The 19,885-nt window shown below is 35.6% G+C and overlaps 2 protein-coding genes across 2 annotated transcripts; one reads left to right on the forward strand and one right to left on the reverse strand.

Moving 5' to 3' along the window:
- The first annotated feature begins 6,166 nt into the window (after positions 1-6,166).
- Positions 6,167-16,562, forward strand: LOC123689890 (chymotrypsin-2-like). The gene is made up of 5 exons (XM_045631804.1): positions 6,167-6,282; positions 6,362-6,539; positions 6,656-6,902; positions 16,149-16,301; positions 16,389-16,562. Exons 1-5 carry the CDS (start codon positions 6,222-6,224, stop codon positions 16,533-16,535), a joined length of 786 nt encoding a protein of 261 aa, XP_045487760.1. The 5' UTR covers positions 6,167-6,221; the 3' UTR covers positions 16,536-16,562.
- LOC123689889 lies at positions 9,419-15,851 on the reverse strand. The gene is made up of 2 exons (XM_045631799.1): positions 15,471-15,851; positions 9,419-10,440 (listed from the first exon to the last, which is right to left on the reverse strand). The coding sequence occupies exons 1-2, from the start codon at positions 15,491-15,493 to the stop codon at positions 9,441-9,443; spliced, it is 1,023 nt and encodes a 340-aa protein (XP_045487755.1). The 5' UTR covers positions 15,494-15,851; the 3' UTR covers positions 9,419-9,440.
- Positions 16,563-19,885: the final 3,323 nt, after the last annotated feature.

A 19,885-nucleotide genomic window follows, 5' to 3' on the forward strand; every position in this document is an offset into this window, starting at 1 on the left:
GGTGGCTCAAATGCTGTATTTCACATCATCACACGTGATGCTGGATATACCTATTGCTACGAACCCGAAACCAAAAGACAATCAGCTCAGTGGGTGTTTCGTCTCAAGGATCGGCCAACTAAGGTAAAGAAAGGAAGATGTAAAGGAAGAAAGTTGATTGCCTCATTCTTTGGTTGGAAAAGTCATTTCGCAGCAGTTGTGCTAGAAGATGTAAGGATAGTTATTGCAGGTTAGTATGTCAATAGCTGTTTGCCTATCATCTTGTAAAAAATTCGACAGCATCGCCCTCGAAGCAGGATCCTCCTTCACCACGACAATATGTCATCCGCCATACAGTTTTGACCTGACACCGACTTTCATTAATTCCTAAAGATTAAATTCGAGGTATTCGCTTTACGAGCCCTGAAGATACGGCGAAAGCATAGGAAATTGTCATAGAAGAGACCCCTAAGGAACACTGTTTTTCTCACCGGTTCCATCGAATGCGTGAACTATGTGCAGAGACAACATTAGCACTTAGCAGTTATCAATACTTTTATTAGAAAGTTTCGACATTAAGATGTTTTTCATTTTCTAAACATTTTCGTTTATTTATAAAATAGCGCACAAAAGGCTTCATGAAGCCGTGGGTTGTCAGTTGTCACAAAATAAAACGTTCCATTCCTTACTATAATCATATTACCACAAAAAATAATTATCATATTTATTAATTTAAAAAGTTGAACGTTCTTATTATACAACGCTACTAAACCAAGAATATTTACTTTTAATTTTTATAAACAGATACGTAGTCTAACTTATTTTATTCCGTTCCAAAAATAGCAAACTTACAACATATTGCATTGCACGAAACGGGGTCGAGAGGGAAGGATCACGCCAAAGATTGCTTGCAATCTATCGTCGAATGAACAATCGGAAATAAAAGTTATTATAGTAGCACGCGGATTGGAGATCGAACTTTACATATTAATCAATCCAAGATTGTTTATAATCTTAGATTGAGAATACATTATTAATTTTGAGCGTTAAAGGTTAATGTTTAGTCATTAGTTGCAATAAAGGAGTTGAAGAGAGAAGACGTGTTTAAATTTTATTTAACAATATGTGGTATTAGTATAGTGGTAGTTATTTGAATATTGAACCTTAAGTGACCGAACATTTGGTCTATAATCGAGCCGGATGAAGTAAACGTGCAAAACAAAAAATAGTGAGCTCGGCCGCATTCCTTAGATAAGAAACCGGTTTTTGATGCATTGAGTGGTCGTTTTGCGCATAGAAAGAATAAATGTGAATAAGTGAAGAATAAAGACGTTTTGAAGTTTTAAGATATATTTAAAATATAAACATTATATATATATATATAAATAATAATGACGACAACAGTTAGTGCTGAACAGCAGGTGCTTTTAAATAAACTAGAAGATTTAGCCTCAAAAATTAAAAAAAACCGAAGTAAATTTTAAGAAAAGTCCGAAGTCAAGAATAACTACTGGATATATTCGTGCGAGGCTGGAATGTATTGAAGATTATTGGAGGTTATTTAATGTAGCACATGAAGATTTGTCGTCATGCACTCCAAGGGAACAAAAGGGAATATTACCCTATTTTCTAAACGAAGAATATTATAAATATGAAGAGTTGTATTTGTATTTTAAAGCCGATATGTTGGACTTATTAAGTAAGAATGTAATTGGTAGCCAAGAAAGTTGCAGTAACCACCAGAGGTTAAGCACCGAAACAAATTCATCTTGTGTAAAACTGCCTCAAATCGAATTACCCGTATTTTCCGGTAATTATGAAGATTTCTTAACTTTTCAAGATTTATTTTTAACCCTCATCCACAATAATAATTCGCTTGCCAATGTACAAAAGTTGCACTATCTGAAGTTAAGTGTTACCGGCGAAGCAGCTACCTTGTTAAAACATATTAGTGTAACAGAAAATAATTATGACCAAGCATGGAATATTTTAAAGAAGCGTTACGGAAATAAGAGAATAATTATAAATTACACATTAAAAAGACTGTTTAACCTACGTAAAATCAACACACAGACATCAAATCAAATTAAAATAATTTTGGATACAACAAGTGAGTGCTTAAATAATTTAAATAACTTGGGAATATCGACCGAGTCTTGGAGTCCGATTATAATACATGTAGTGGTTTTCTAGAATCCAAGTATCGAACTTTGGAGCTAGTAAACACAACTAACCAAAACTGTTCAAAAGATCTAAGACAAATAGTACAAAAGAGTTTTTACGTGGCTAAAGAAGGTGTTGATACTAAGCCCTCATGCTCCTTCTGTAACAAACACCATTACATTCATAATTGCAAAGATTTTATTAAGCAAAGTGTGGAAGACAGACATAATATTGCATTAAAAAACAACCTGCGTTTTAATTGCTTGCTACCAAATCACAAGGTGACTGAATGCAAGCGACACATTTCATGTAAGATATGTGGAAGAAAACATAATTTTCTTCTGCATTTAAAAAGGAAACAAGAAGCTCCTGCATCACTAAAAACAACTTCATTGACATCTCAAGATATTGAAACAAAGGTAGCATCACATTATTCCAGCGAAGAAAAATCGAGTCAAGGTGTTTTATTGGCTACTGCACTAGTTCACGTGAAATCAAGCTCGGGTGACTATCATACACTCCGTGCCCTTGTTGACCAGGGTTCAGAAGCGACTTTTGTAACAACCAGAGTCGTTGAACTTCTTAACTTAAAGAAAGAGAAAGTCAACGGCACAGTTTCGGGTATCGGTGAAGAAAAGCATTGCCTTAAGTCTAAAGTCCAGCTATCAATTAAAGCTAATTCTACTTACATTTACACTGAAGCCTACGTTCTAAAAACTATTTCATCATTAATACCTGCGAAGAAAGTAATTATGAATAAAAGTGATTTACTAAATATTGAGTTGGCTGACCCTACCTGTTTTATGCCAAGTCGAATTGATTTATTATTGGGTGCTGGTGATTTTGCAAAAATAATAGAAGATGGGTTAATGCGTCTTGAATGCGGTTTAGTAGCTCAGAAGACTAGTCTTGGTTGGATACTGTCTGGGAAAACCCTATGCTCCAACTATAACATTAATATTACAAGTATGCACATTAAAGAAGACAATGATTTACTGAAAACTTTTTGGGAAATTGACAAAGATTTATTTAAGAAGAAAGTTATATACACAAAAGAAGAAGAAGAATGTGAAAGAATTTACTCAAGCACAACCCAAAGAGACATTGACGGTAAATATATTGTACAACTACCACTAAAGCGAAGTAAAGAAGATACTATTAAGCAAGTAGGAGATACTAAAGAACAAGCAATAAAGAGATTTCAGCATCTAGAGAAAAGATTAAATAAAGATTTACAATTAAAAGATGAATATACAAAAGTTATAAAAGAATATATCGATTTGGGTCATATGAAAGAGCTTGAAGATCAGAATGACTGCAATACAATTTATCTACCTCATCATGCGGTAGTAAGACAAGACAAAGATACTACGAAGGTTCGAGTAGTCTTTGATGCATCAGCAAAAGGTTCTCAAGGGTATTCCTTGAACGATACAATGTTGGTTGGTCCTGTAATACAACAAGACCTTCGAAGTTTAATTATCACATGGAGACAACATTATATTTGTTTTGTCTGTGATATAATGAAGATGTATAGAATGCTGAAGATGTCCGAGGAACACACAAAATTATGCATCGTTTGGCGAGACAATTCAGATGAAATATTAAAAAGTTACCAATTAACGACTGTAACATTTGGAACGGCTGCAGCTCCATTCCTAGCTGTAAGAAATCTATTAAGGTTAGCCGACGATGAATGTTCTAGTGACGTTAAGTATTCTGAAGCTATGAAAGCAATAAAAGAGTCATTTTACGTTGATGATTTAATGGGGGGACATGAAGATGTAGAGAAGGCAAAAAAGTTATGTGTTGACATTAAAGAGATATTAGAAAAAGGCGGTTTCAAAATAAAAAAATGGTCAAGTAATTCTGAAGAAGTACTACAACACATTCAAGAAAACACCAAAATTGAAGATTCATTGGAAATTAAATTAGACAAAGTTATTAAAATCTTAGGACTTACTTGGGATCGAAGAGAAGATGCATTTAAAATAACAGTTAACTTACCTTTACTTACCTATCCTATAACAAAAAGATCTATCCTGTCTGACATTGCCCGTTTATTTGACCCTTTTGGGTGGTTATCTCCTGTCATCATCATAGCAAAAACTTTTATACAAAAGCTATAGCTTCTAAAATTTGAGTGGGATGATGAACTTCCTGAAAATCTAGTTAAAGAATGGATAGATTATAGAAATGACTTACCAGCTCTACGACATATTAAAGTGCCTCGTTGGTTTCATATGTCATCAAACACGAGAGAAGTACAAATTCACGGCTTCGCAGATGCCTCAGAAAAGGCGTTTGCAGCTGTTGCTTACCTGCGAGTAGTTGATGAAAATAATGCAATCTATGTATCAATGATTGCATCTCGAACAAAAGTGGCTCCTCTAAAACAGCTTTCTATTCCAAGACTTGAATTGTGTGCTGCTGCATTGCTGTCAGAATTAATGGAAGAAGTCACTGAAATACTAAAAGTTTCCATCGATAATGTTTACGTGTACACCGATTCCATGGTAGTGCTATCTTGGCTTCAATCTCAGCCGGGTAGATGGCACACATTCGTCGCCAACAGAGTGGCAGAAATACAAAGATATCTTAATAGTAGCAAGTGGAATCACGTACAATCATATGAAAATCCAGCTGACGTTGCCTCCAGAGGAGTAAAATCCAGTGAACTTAACAACATTGACTTATGGTGGAATGGGCCAGAATGGCTTAAACATGAAAGAATACAAATCTTAAGAAATTATTCTATAACTCAGACCTATGAAGAAGAAAAAGAAGGAAGTGAAAAAGAAGGTTTTTATCATACCAACATATTACAGGAAGACGAAAAACCAATATGGGAACGATTTTCAACCTTAAACAGATTGAAAAGAGTTATTTCGTACTGTATGAGAATGAAGAAAGGAAGCAAGAAGTTACATATAACAACCGAAGAAATGGAAAATACATTACAAAGGTGTGTTCATTTTTATCAAGACAGAATATATCAAAAAGACATTGAAGACTTGAAGAAAGAAGGAAAGGTCAAACCCAAAAGCTCACTGTCAACATTGTGTCCTTTTCTAGATAAAAATTGTATCTTACGAGTAGGAGGAAGACTGCAGAATGCAGAAATATCTGAAGCTAGTCAACATCCAATTATTTTATCTAAACAAGTGTAAACGTTTCGACGTTACTAGTACAAATAGAAGCATGTCTAAACTCCCGCCCCATATACCAAAAGAGAAAGATTTCATGTTATGATATTTTTTGCATGATATTTTTTATTAATACAGTCCACTATTCGAAAGGAAGTTTTTCAAGTATTGTTACATTTTTTTTTATAAGGTTAATAAGCATTATTATTTTTGTATAAAGTTAAGTAAGAAGTTTAAGTTCAATATAATAAAATGTAAAGCTTTAAGTTAAAAACAATATGTTTTGGTGAGCGGTATGTTTAGTCATTAGTTGCAATAAAGGAGTTGAAGAGAGAAGACGTGTTTAAATTTTATTTAACAATATGTGGTATTAGTATAGTGGTAGTTATTTGAATATTGAACCTTAAGTGACCGAACAGTTAAGTTAAAATTTACAACGTGTAATTGTAATGTAAAACAGATCCTACTGTTTTAATCCAATACCTTAATCTAAAAAACAAAAAATATTTATAAAAACTTAGAAGCTTATTATGTTTTTATAACGAATGATTTATTTTCAATCAATTGGCTGTATCATGCTTACATTTTCTTCGCCATCTTTTTTTTTTTTTTTTAAAATTGGTACTTTCTGTTTAATTGCAATTGATATTAATCTTCCTTAAAAATGCGAGGCATATTATAGCACGTGTTATGAAATATGCAAATTCTTAATTATCGAACGCTAAAGTTATAGTTTCAATGTCATATATAACAATAAAGTGCTTATGATAATTGGTTATTAATCATTAATTTTGACAAGACTTCCGTTTTCTATATCAAAAATTAATTAAAAAATGTATAAATTACTGTACTATTACAAAAAAGATTACATGGCATAATATATAAAAGGACGGCGCTTTATATGAACATGTGTATGCTACTACAGAACTGTCAATGATGATGGGCGTCTCAAAGATATCCTTTATATTAATGTTAGCCGCATGGAGCGCACAGGGTAAGTTTTCTTTACATTCTTATTAATCAACCTTTCATAAATATAATTTTCAAATTAAGTATAGAACCGTTTATTGTAGGCGATGCTAAGTCTGCAGAGGATGAGCCTGACACCCGAGTGGTGGGTGGCAGCGACGCACCCGAAGGCCTGGTGCCACACCAAGTCGCTCTAAAATATAATAAAGACGGCTGGACTTTCTGCGGTGCTGCCGTCATCTCGGATAGATGGATACTGACAGCTGCCCATTGTGTCGAAAGGTATATAATACATATTGTGTTAACTGCGCCCATTTAAGAGGCATTAGGTTATATTAGGTTGCAGTTTTTTGTCTGAGCTCTTAAAATTATATGTAATAACTATTACCTTTTTCCAGTCTCAAACCATCCGATTTTACCGCTGTAGTTGGTACGTTATCGAAAACAAAAGGTGGTACAACATATAAAATAAGCAAAGTCATTCCTCACAAAGAACATAATAAGCCAAATAAATTTAACAACGATATTGCTGTTATAAGTACGAAAAAGGCCATCGAGTTCAATAAAAACGTTCAGCCCCTGCCGTTACCCAAAAAAGATATCAAGGCTGGATTGTGGTGTATACTGAGCGGCTGGGGTAAACTTGTGAGTAAACATTTTTGTGGAGATATTTGGAAATTTTTCATTATTATTATTTATAGCCTTATATCAGAATCATCAATATATACATTATTTTTTTCATTATGTTTTTGTTGTCTATGATTCTGTTTGCCCACTGGCAAAGGCCTCCCACATTTTTACATTTAAGGTTGTACATTTGGGGGGTTGTGGTCTAATTCCCCACGGGGACCAACCGGTTTTCTTTTGTTTGATTATGTTTAATTGTTTGATTTTGTTTATTTGGGCCCAATTGGGACTATTCAGTGACTATTTGAGCAATAGGACCCAGGCCACAAAGATTGGTGATAGTGTGAGCGAGGACCTTCCTGTTCGATACGGTGTCCCGCAGGGTAGCGTATTGGGCCCTACCCTGTTTTTAGTCTATATTAATCAGCTATGCAACCTACAGTTAACCAATGGAACCATTGTAACCTTTGCGGATGACACGGCTTTATTATTTATTGCACCGACTTGGGGGGAGGTTTACGCTCACGCCCAATCTGGCCTGGATAGGGTGACGGATTGGCTTAGCGACAATGTCTTAACGCTCAATGCAGACAAAACAAAATACATGGCATTTACAAAACGAGGGTGCCATCCACAACATCAGTGGAAAATCGTGACTCATTGCTGCCCCCGTCTGCAACGCTCGAATGGTTCGTGCGACTGCCCACGGCTGCAAAACGTTAGTACAATAATGTACCTCGGCGTACTTATAGACCATAATCTTAGCTATAATGGTCACATTTAATGAATTGAATTGCTTTCGGGACACTTGCGTAAGCTAATGTATGTATTCAGGAGCCTGCGTGGGGTTGCTGACTCTACTACAATTAGAATGGTGTACGAGTCGCTTTGCCAATCCCTGCTAATTTACTGTGTCTGGGTCTGGGGAGGCACCTATAAAATCTCTCTCCTGAAACTTGAGCGAGCCCAACGAGCAATTCTTAAAACCTCATTGTCTCTCCCCTTCCGATTCCCTACTGATGAACTTTATAAAACCTGTGCTGTACTTACAGTTCGTCAACTATTTATCTTATACGCTATTCTTAAACAACATTCGCTGTTATTTTTTGATACCGTTATATTGGACAAACGTCGCAAATATAACGTTTGTACAACCCCATCTTTTTCTAATTTTTCTCAACGATCGTTCTCTTTTCTTGGCTGTTACTTGTATAACAAACTCAACAAAACTCTGAATATATATGCTAAAACAAAAAAATGTGTAAAGCAAACAATTCATAAATTTTTAAGTACTTTGAGCTATGATGAAACTGAAATTCTACTAGAAGTAATAAAATAATAATTTTCACATAATATGTACTTGTCATGTCAAACACCCTTTAACACTCACTAACACACGCATGCGTACCCTTCCCCACTATCACACACAAATACACACACACTCACATACACAATCCCTTACAAACTTCCTTTTTGTTATGTATATGACTTGCTATGGAATGGAAGCCTGGTTATCCATATTACAGGTTCTTACCTAGTTTGGAAACCAGTCTCCCAATACTGTCACTATATTATGAATTATTATTGTTAATGTTTAAGGGTGAAAAATAAATAAATAAATAATAATAACAATTATTATTATTATATAAATTATATTTCACCCGCCGGTGCACTCCAAAAAAAACCAATTTAATATCAAACTAATTTATTATAATTACAAATTAATAGAGTGATCTGTAGCGCGATGCTTACAAGAATGAATTCTTAAAACTAAGTCTTATATCTAGCGTCGCCGGTGGCGTCCTACATCAGCAGAAATCCTATATCGTTAGGTGCAGGGCTGGCACATAACTCCTCCCCCCGCAGATCCGCAACTATTTGAGGACGTTGAGGGAAAATGTTGCGGCTGGATCACCTTCTGGGTGTCCCTGTTGCTCTTGAATTCCAGCATTCTGGGTACTTTTATGGAGTCGACGATATCCGATGTATATTACAAAAATAGCTGAACACAGGAGCATTACGTAGAAGGGTAAAGTGGTGTGGTAAATGATGGTTGGATTTTCCGGAATAATAGGCATTTGTACTTCGATTTGCTTCTCTAAATTATGTAATCCATTCAAATCAATCGTATGTATCTTTAAGGATCGCTGTGGTGTCGTAGGGGTAGAGTTCATTGGTAGCAAAATCTTCAAAGGCTCCCCTTTTAATTGGTTATTTATGTTAACAATGGTGAGGTCCTTAGTATGCAGAGAACAGTTCGGCGGTATTGTTACAAGGTAACTGCCCTGCAGATTCAGATATTCTCTTCGTTTACATGTCAGGGATATTTTAGTTAAACTCGGAAACGTAACGCAGTAATGTTGGTCGTCTAATTTTTCCATGGCAGGCTTAGCGAGTGTCAACGTTGTAGGTATGCATGAATTTGACACTTGCTGGCTGATGACAAGGTCTGCTATGCAATCAGGTGAGCGTTTTATATGATGATTAAGTGTCTCTTCACACAGAAACCGATTTCTTGACTTCGGGCATTCAGCCTCTATGTACACATAATTATCGTTATTGGTTGCTATATAAGGAAAGGGAGGTAATAAATAATATGTGTATACCAATAATGTGTTGGTAATGATTTGGTAAGATGGATAATTTAAAAAGGGTAAAAGTATTAGGGGATATTATGGGAAACCGTAACACTATAACTATTCTATTATTACTAAAATATGACCCAGTGCGAATTACGCTATAGTATTCGCGGAGTTCTAAATCTAATAACTGTTCCGGTTTATAAACAGAACTTAAAGTACCTAACATACTACGTAACATACTTATATCTAACATAATATGGTGCGCTGTATAAGTGCGCGTAAAAGCTAAACTATCTTCGATATTTCTTATAACTAATAGTAGCTCATTAATATTATCATCAAATGAATTTAATAATTGGGAAATTTCTGCGAAGATTACTGTATCTACATGTTCAGTATTAAATTTCGAAATCATAAAATACATTGTTTTATTTAAATCAATTTGATTTTCCACTAATTTATCAATAGTTTTTGCGTGCTCGGACATCCACGCCTTACTAAGACTTATATGATTATTAAATTCGGAAATTATATTATCTTGATTATTTTGAAGAATTTTAATGGCCTCGTCATATTTAATGGCATCGCTGTAGTCTAAGTTACCGGTTACACTTTTAATAATAGAGCCTAAACCATTAATTAAACCTCTTTTAACGCGACCAGGTTTTAATGTATTTAATAACAACGATGCTTTATCTAATTTTTCCGTTAAATGTTGAAGACGAGCTTTAGAAATAGGTAAACTGTGGTTGTCAAAGTAACCCTCAATGTCATGAATTTGAGTCTTTAATGTTTCAATCTTCAGGCCAATTTCATCCAATTCAATGAAATGCAAAAAGGTATGATAATGGGTAATTATGTCAGTAAGTCCGATATTAAACGGTAATAGTCCAGGTCCGTTGTCCATATTCTCAAGTCTTATCTCCTGGGTCATTGCTATGTCCAGGGACAACATCAGGGTTGTCAGCAGCATCCTGTAACAATTTACTACTTTTTGGAACACGTTTTAGTCGGGACTTCGATACAGGTAATCGTTTTTTGGAGGTATATATATGTATGGGTAAATTTGTAACAACTTTGTCTTGTATATAACGTTGAGCTAACTTTTGTCTCGCAGCTATCGGATTACTTATATAAACATCCTGTCCAGGTGTGTAATCAGTCTCGGGTTCCCTATGGGAATTGTGTCTCTGCATTATCGCTTGGCGTTCTGCGAACGATGAGTCATGTATCATACTATACACTGTTAGCATATTGTTACGGTGACTTTGTATGTATTGTTGCAAAAGTCTTTCTGTTAAGTTTAAATCTGTAGGGTCTCTAGGGTCATAATGTTCAGTAACAATGTCATATGGTCTACATTTAGTCAAGCTATGTATAGAATTATTATATGCTAAAATAGCGTATAAAATTAAATTGGCTGCCGATTCGTTTTTGTGTTTTAATCTTAATATTCTAATATGTTCTATAAGGGTGCTATGTAAACGCTCTATCATTCCGTTTTCATTAGGACTGTGAGGTGCTATCATATGGTGATTTATTTTATGTAGGCGTAGGAATTCAGCAAATACTTGATTTGTGAACTCTGTTCCTCTATCGGAAATTAAAGTCATAGGTGATCCATGATGTGTCATGAAAGTTAATAGTTTATCAATTATGTTTGGAGCTGTACAGTCATTAAGTCGGTATGCTTGAGCATACTTAGAAAATGCGTCAATGAAAGTCAAAAATTTATCTTGTTCTAAGGTCAAGACGTCTATGTGAACTGTTTCAAATGGTCGAGAAGGTGGCGGTACAATTTTAAACTCTGGGCGTACGGGATTACGGTCGTATTTTGCGGAGTTACAAATTGGGCATATGCTTATGTAATTAACTATATCTTGTTTCATTCTAGGCCAGAAATACCTTTGGGATAAGGACATATATGTTTCATTTATTCCGCGGTGGTTGGTTTTACCTTCATGATATTTTCTAATCGTGTCCTGTTGGGTTAAATAATCTCTAATATTTTCAACTTGCCGTTTAACAAGTAATAATTTCATAGATGAGCTTCGAAAAGTGTTTTGAATAATAGGTACTATACTCAACATTTTTCCTAAGGGTTCGACGAGTATAGCAGTACGTATTTTCGGATCTACATATTTTTTAATTATGGCGATAATTTCTTGTTGAAGGCTGTTCTCATTAATTTGTACAGAGACGCGCGAAAAATTCTCAAAAGGTCTATTAAGAACGGGTTTAGTTGAGGGTGAGTTATTTGTGATTTTTATTAGAATTTGCTTTCGAAACAAGTTAAGAGGGTCTTCACTTATGGGGATGTCAAGTATTGGACTTTCGCGACTAGTATGTTTTGTACCTACCTGATTTATATCAGCTCCGTCGTCGCTTCCGTCAGTGCTGTATGCTCTTAAAGTTGGTGCAGTATCAGTCGATGAAAGGCTAATAAGAGGTCTATCGTCAGGACATGTCACAGTCGATTCGGAGTCAGATATATTAACTACTAATGATTCTACTGTCTCGTTATTTAATTCTACACGTGACAAAGCGTCGGCATTCGTGTTCGACTTACCTTTTTTATACACAACCGTATAGTCATATTCACTAAGTTTTAATCGCCAACGGGTTAAACGTGAGTTAGGCTCTTTCAAATTCATTATCCATTGTAAAGGCTTATGGTCTGTAACGATTTTAAACTTACGGCCAAATAAATAGGGTCTAAAGTATTTTGTAGCCCAAACTATAGCCAACAATTCCTTCTCTATCGTACTATAATTAATTTCGCTTTCATTTAAAGTACGCGAGGCAAATGAGACAGGTTTATCTGAGCCTATTGTGCCTTGAGAAAGAACGGCGCCAATAGCTAAATTAGATGCATCTGTGGTCAGTATAAAATCCTTTGTAAAATCGGGGTATTGCAAAATCGGGTCATTAGTTAAAAGAGCTTTACATTTTTCAAAACAATCCATATATTCTGAATTTAAAATAATCTTACTACCTTTTTTTAAACATTTAGTTAATGGTTTGGTAACACGTGCGAAATCTGGAATAAATTTTCTGTAATAGCCTAATAAACCTAAAAATTGTTTTATTTCTTTTGTAGTTTTCGGGACTGGGTATTTTGTTATAGCTTTAATTTTGTCCGGATTTGGTTTAATTCCTTCTTTACTTATTATATGTCCTAGGTATGCTGTTTCTAATTTAAGGAATTCTGATTTGTCCATTTGTATTTTAAAGTTAGATTCGCGGAGACGTTGAAATACTTTTTCAAGGTTAATTATGTGCTCTTGTAAACTAGTGCTAAATACGATTATATCATCCAAGTATACTAGGCAAATAACGTTTTGTAAGCCACGTAAAACATTGTCCATAACTCTTTGAAAGGTTGATGGTGAGTTCTTAAGTCCCATGGGCATTCTCAAAAATTCAAAATGCCCGTGTTCTACATTAAATGCGGTCTTTGAAATGTCGATTGGGTCCATTTCCACTTGGTAAAAACCACTAGCTAAATCGAGAGTAGTGAAGTACTGGCAATTCCCTAATTTATCAAGGACATCGGTTATATTTGGTATAGGATATTTGTCATCAATAGTTTTCTCATTTAATTTACGAAAATCGACGACTAATCTCCATTTCTGTTTTCCAGAAGCATCTGCCTTTTTTGGTACTATCCAAATTGGTGAGCTCCAAGCTGAATCAGAAGGTTTAATTATCCCTTGATTTAGCATTTTTTCAATTTGTTCCCTAACTTCCTGCCTGTGTATTTGCGGATAGCGATAACTTTTAGTATATATGGGGATTTCATCGGTTGTTCTAATTCGGTGTTTAATTTTGTTGGTAAAAGTAAGCGATTCCCCTTCAATATAAAAAACATCTGCATATTTAGAGCAAACTGAAATTAAATTCGCTTTTTCCTCCGGGTTTAAATGGTCGGTACGTAATTTTGAAATAACCTGTTCGACTTTATTTGGTGAACGACTGTCAAAACTTTCAATATTAAATAATTCCGCGGTTGCAGGGCGATCGAATGAAATAATTACGTCATTATCTGTGGGATTGTCAATTTCTAAAAATCCGCGATTATTTTTAACTGTGGTTAAACACTCATGTATAATACAGTTACATATTAATTGCTCATGCACTAAGACTTCACCGTCTAATGTATTAATAGGAACTCTAATTAATTTTGAACTGTTTGCAGGCACTATGTCTTCGTATAAATTACAATTTTTAGAATCGTACATTCGAATCGGGTTAGTTGCAAATTTAGTCACTAATGTTTTATGTTTAAGGTCTATTTTAGACTCCCATTCTGTCAACAAGTCAAGTCCAATTAAACCGTCAAAGTAGTCATGAAATTTATACATAAATAATTTAATTTCTTTATCACTATTAAATTCCTGGAAACAAGGTATCGTAATCGAATATTTATTTCGAGATGTTGCATGAACGTTAGTGACTTCAAACGGATCGTAAGTCAATGGGATATGGTAAAAGTAAGTATTAACTGCGTCGGGGCTAATAAAGGATTGGTTTGCCCCAGTGTCTATTAAAAGTTTAAGTGGGGGATTCTCAATTTGTATATAGGGCAACTGTCTTTGAGTTTGAAGATTAATTTCTATTTTGGTTCTTTTGAACTCTTGACCTTGGTAAAATTTCCAGTGTCAGTCATGTCAGTTTGTGGATTTGATTCGTTATCTTCGTTATAGTCACAAGGTTCGTTATAGTACTCTTGATTCCTGTCTTCGTAATAGTAGTTGTAATCGTCAGAATATCGATCATAGTAATAGTTATACTCAGGTTCATAATAGTCATAATTTGGGTAAAAGTTATTGGTTGCACATTCATTTAAATTTACGTCACGAGTTTTAAAATAATTTGTAGGTGGTGGATTTCCGTGTATACGCCAATCGTGTCTAGGTACGGATTCCTTTGTCACATAATGACTGACGCCACTCATTGGAGTTGGGCCAGTTTGGGGTTTCGGTTGAGGACGTGGGGGTGCACGGAATACATTACTTTGAGGATTATAATTAGGTGGAAGGGCACGGAACATTTGTTGGGTACGTGTGGGCATTCTAGGTGGGTATTGTTGGTTTAGAATAGGCATTCTAAATTGGTAAGGTGGGTTAGGTTTAAATTGTGGCGGGAAAGTGTATGGTACTTGTGGTAAAGTAAATCTGTTTAACGAATTGTTAGTGTTATATGTAGGCTTAGGTACATTACTGTTATAGTTAGATGACTGATTTGGCTTAGATGAAGCATCGTTACGTTGCTGTAAATATATAGTATTTAATTCCTCTTGAACGTATTCGAGAGCCTTTTCAATAGATTCGGGCCTCATGCACCTTATACGAGACCCAAGTGGCTCCTTAAGGCCACGAATAAACGCCTGTTTCGTTAATTTTTTGTATAAGTGCCGTTTGGCCTCTATTGTTGTAGAAAGGGTCTCGTGTAACGTGACATAAGTCATCATTGTACTAAATAAGGATTGTAACTTATCATAAAATTCCTGAGGGGTACTATTACCCTGAGTTTGCAAAGAAATGTCATTGTACAGCGCCGTCTCATCCCTCTGATCTGAGAAGTTGTTAATTAACGCTTCCCTAATGCCACCCCAGCTCTCAGGGATGCCATTACTATTTATGAGGCAAGCGGCCGGTCCCGTTATCTTATTTAAAATGCCGTTAATCAAAGATAAATTCGATAGAGTTGATTCGGCGTCATTTTTTAAATATCTTTTCACCAGTTCATCACAAATTCTTATAAATCTAGTTAATACATGTGGGTTCCCGTCAAATTCGGGCACCACCCGTAAAGCTTTAAAAATAATATCAGGGTCGAAAGACATTTCTTCTATATTTCTAATTCTATCAATAAAATTACTTCTGGAAGACTGTTGGTAAGTAACAGCCTCCTTATTACTTAATTCCCTCGGATGGAAAATGATGGAACAACTAGGAAACTAGGATATATAACAACACAATAAGTAATTTGTGCAACTCACATTGGTTTTCTGGACTGCTGCATCGATTTCTAGATTCCAGGGGCTTTCTTCTTAACTCGATACTCGCTTGCGGTTTTTAGAAAAACCGGTCGGCCAGGCGGGGCCTCGAAACCGTTATATTTTCTTAATTTTCCGGAAAATCTTGCCCGCGAGGCGCGACCCGAGTATCCTACCGACTGCGCCAATTATATTTCACCCGCCGGTGCACTCCAAAAAAAAACAATTTAATATCAAACTAATTTATTATAATTACAAATTAATAGAGTGATCTGTAGCGCGATGCTTACAAGAATGAATTCTTAAAACTAAGTCTTATATCTAGCGTCGCCGGTGGCGTCCTACATCAGCAGAAATCCTATATCGTTAGGTGCAGGGCTGGCACATAACTTATATTTGTTTGATTTTGTTTATCGGTTCTATTTATTTATCGGTTTTATTTATTTTAGTTTGTATTTTCCTTATTATCGATGTTTGGTTGCTAGCTGCCACCGTTCTCTGTTTCTCTGTGGCATCTATTCTCATTTTTTCAAATGCATTAACCTTACTGAATATTGACACTGGTGTAGATTCACTCTCAATCTCTCAAAATTTGGAAAATTTTAATATTACAGAAATTATAGTGACTTGCGAACTTATGTTTATAAATCAAAATTAAATTAATAGTTTCTATACTTTTAGGGCGCTGGTTGGTCTTCGCCAGACAAATTGCAGTATCTGTATGTAAAAACTTTAACGAGTGACCAATGCAGTGAGAAGTTGAAAGGACGCTCAGTCATTATACGTTCGAGCCAGATGTGTACCATTAAACAACTTGGACAAGGAACATGCCAAGTAAGTGTATCTTTAAAGAATAAAGAACGTATCACCTTTTTAGCTATCTACGTGCAGCGTATAATGTTTGTAATTTAAAATTTTCAGGGTGACTCAGGCGGCAGCTTGGTGTGCAACGGCACCTCAGCCGGTATCGTGTCCTTCAACTGGCCCTGCGCTAATAATATCCCTGACGTGTACGCGAACACGTACATGTATAATTCTTGGATTGACGAAAATACTAAATCACCTTAAGCATTGTCAATTATAAATTGTTATAAATTTCGTAGTTTAATTTTACGTTTTTTATTTAGCTATAATCCCTTAATTGCATATTTTCAAACACTAAAAGCATTAAAAATCCTAATATAATATTTTTTTTGTTAAAATTTACGATATCTTGGTAGATCACCTTGTTAAAATAATAAAAAACCTAAACAATTCCTCAGAACACTCACCGTGGTACACTTTATAGAGGAGGCAAAGAGATGCCACGTCTCTGCGTAGAGACAGAGAATCAAGCTGATCAGTAAGACTTGGGTCATTGACAATTCGACATGCCCTTCGCTGAATTTGGCCAAAAGAAGCTGGTATTTGGGAGCACCAGCCCAGAGATGTGAGCAATATTCCATATGAGGCCGTATTTGAGCCTTGTAGAGCTGCATACGATGCGCTTCAGTGAAATACTGCTTAGCGCAACCCAAAACACCCAGCTTTTTGGAAGCCAGTTTGGCTTTTTCTTCCAGGTGACTGCGGAATTGGACATCCATCGGAATGCCAACCACAAGCATACTGAGGCTGTGTGACGTACGAAGGACAGCGCCTTCAAATTAAGAAGACACGATAAAAGGATCTTTCTTTGTAGAAAACGAACAAACCTGAGTCTTTGCAGGATTAAACTCGACAAGATTGCTACTACCCCACACAGAGACTTTAATATTATATAACAATATTGTTATTTCTCTTAGTGAGGCAGACGTGACTAGTCGGAAATACCCTAAAAAAATAAAAGTAATAATAGTGTTACGAGCTAGGGGATCGGATAGAAACTGCCGTCGATTTATTCAAGGGTTTATTTCAATAAAATCTTCGAGGAATTCGTTTACACTAATATCTGGAAATTACGCACAGAAAAGCACTGATAACACACACACAATGAAACACTGTCACTAATCACTTAAAACACTCAGTACTGTATCACTAGTATCACTTATTCGCACTTATTCTCTTCGGTGTTTATCGCTTGGAATCGCATTCAAAACTGAACTGAGTGGTCGCGTTTTGGCTCGCTTATATATCCCTGGGAAGAATCTCGAACGATGTTTCCGATGTTTACGAGAACTTTCTAGGCGGGAGCGCTACTGAGTAGCGATCGCCTAATTCTAGAACGCGCGTACTTGCTATCTCTTTCGCACACTGCTACGTGCTTGTCGTACGACGTTCTAGAGTTCTCGGTCTAGATTCGAGAAGGTTCTTATCTTTTCTCTCTTTCGCGTATCAAACAGTGCTTGTCCCACACCTAGAAAATTCGTTCTAGAATATTCCTTCTTCGAAGGGCTATAACCAGGCCTGAAAACGCCTGAAAACGGGTCTGCTGAAAAGTGTACCATTCGTCTATACGTGTTCTGAAACCGACTGAAAAAATTTTTCAGCCTCCTGAAAACTACGGCAACATTACGTAAATTTCGATTTTATAATATGTGATTGACCCTCTCCCGAAACGGTCATAAATCATATTTCAGCCTGCTGAAAAGTTCTCTAAGTAGTGGAAAAATCTAAAAACATTGCAGTTGACCCGCCTTCGTAACAATAGGAATCAAAATATTATCGGTTGGAACAAACATGTGAAGCCGGCACACTCAGAAGCGAGGCTGAGGTTTTAGGATTTGGTTACTTCACGGGAAACCAGAATCAGGAAAAATTTATACTGACATATGTGAAAGCATAAAAATATTTAAATCACGACAATGGTGTCAAAACCATAAAGATTTAATAAAAATGGAAAAACTAGCCACTTGTTATAATAAAAAAAAATCAAAAAATGAAACAGAGAGGCTGATGCCGAGGCCGGGACTCCCAGTCAGCGTCGGAGGGTTAAGCGACTCGAAAGAAATTGCTGATCTTTTCCGAGACAACTTCTATATTATATTACTAGCAGACTCGGCCAAGCGTTGCTGTGGCTAAGGTTTTTGTTATATTACATAGAAGTAAACTATTCAAGGGAAACGGTAGGAGAACTTATGTCAAACATTGGTACGTTTAACACAGCGCCATTTGTTAGAATTGTATCATAATATAATAAACAAATAATTTACAATAAAATAAAATTGCGACTATAATTTGAGATTTAAACTATCCTATCTCTCAAGTTGGATCGAACTGCACATGGTGTGCGAATTTTATTATAATCGGTTAAGTGGTTTAGGAGTCCATTGAGGACAAACATTGTGACACGAGATTTATATAATATATTAAGATATCATCCTCGCTGAGACCGTTGCGAAATGAATCAGTCAGAGCTGTACCCATTGGTGATAGGGTTAATACTCAATTTAGCGCCAAAGATGTAAGAAGCGTTATATGTTCTATGTCAAGAGGAAAGTCCCCTGGTGGGTTAAGCATTGAGCATATACAGTACGCTGGTTCTCATATATATAGGTTTACTAGCCAGGCTATACTCTTTGTGTATAAGACTTATACTATAGGTCATTCATATCTACCCTATGATCTTATGCGAACATTAGTTATACCGGTTGTAAAAAGCAAGAGAGGAGATTTGGCGGATGGTTCAAACTACAGGCCTATATCGCTGGCGACTATTATGGCTAGCCATGGTGTGGACGGTTTTGGACGGTTTGCTTAGTACTCAGCTAAATAAATATCTACATTTGCACGATAATTAATTTGGGTTTCGACCCAAGCTGAACTGATGGTGCGGTTCATCAGTGTGGTTCGGATCAGCTACGCAGACGATATGGTGCAGCTGAGTGCGTCGGTCGACCGCTACTAACGGACCCGACAGAAGTTGTCCTGTCTTAACTATTATTGTTGATTTTGTATCGTTGTATGTGTTTATAATATACAATAATTTTTGATTGTTTTTTTGGCACGTAAATCAGGTCAGATTTTTCTGTAGTATGATTAGATCGGTAATTAGCATGATTTGTAGCATGTAGGGTTCTTCTACCTAAATTGCTATTTATTTATTTTTATTCGTCTTATATGAGGCATATCGAATATCAACTGTGTCACACGCTATAGTAAATGATTATAGGTAACACTTCTTACAAAACTAATATAAAAAAATTAATCAAAAATAAATCGAAAAAAGGTTTATTCTTTATGGATTTTCCAATTCAAAAAAAAAACAATTTTTGAATTCGAAAATCCATAAAAAACAACACGTGTGCACCGGCAAATTGTTAAAGTCCTTCAAGCCATACCATTGTTATATGTGTGTAGAGTTTTTTTCCTATTAGTATGTATTTAAATAATTTTGCACAGATGGGGATATTAAATTTATAATTAAAAAATAATACCCTTTTTTGCAGATGTAATGACGTGAAATCTGTTTCATTTTATGACACGTGCCGAAACTAAAACAA

Source organism: Pieris rapae, chromosome 16, assembly GCF_905147795.1.
Source record: "Pieris rapae chromosome 16, ilPieRapa1.1, whole genome shotgun sequence".
NCBI classification, from domain to species: Eukaryota; Metazoa; Arthropoda; class Insecta; order Lepidoptera; family Pieridae; genus Pieris; species Pieris rapae.

Coding starts and splice junctions, on each gene's coding strand:
- LOC123689890 (XM_045631804.1), top strand. CDS start 6,222: ATGATGATGGGCGTCTCAAAGATATCCTTTATATTAATGTTAGCCGCA. Junction 6,283..6,361: donor AGCCGCATGGAGCGCACAGG/GTAAGTTTTCTT, acceptor CGTTTATTGTAG/GCGATGCTAAGTCTGCAGAG. Junction 6,540..6,655: donor GCTGCCCATTGTGTCGAAAG/GTATATAATACA, acceptor ACCTTTTTCCAG/TCTCAAACCATCCGATTTTA.
- LOC123689889 (XM_045631799.1), bottom strand. CDS start 15,493: ATGCAGCAGTCCAGAAAACCAAT. Junction 10,441..15,470: donor CAGCAGTCCAGAAAACCAAT/GTGAGTTGCACA, acceptor AAATTGTTACAG/GATGCTGCTGACAACCCTGA.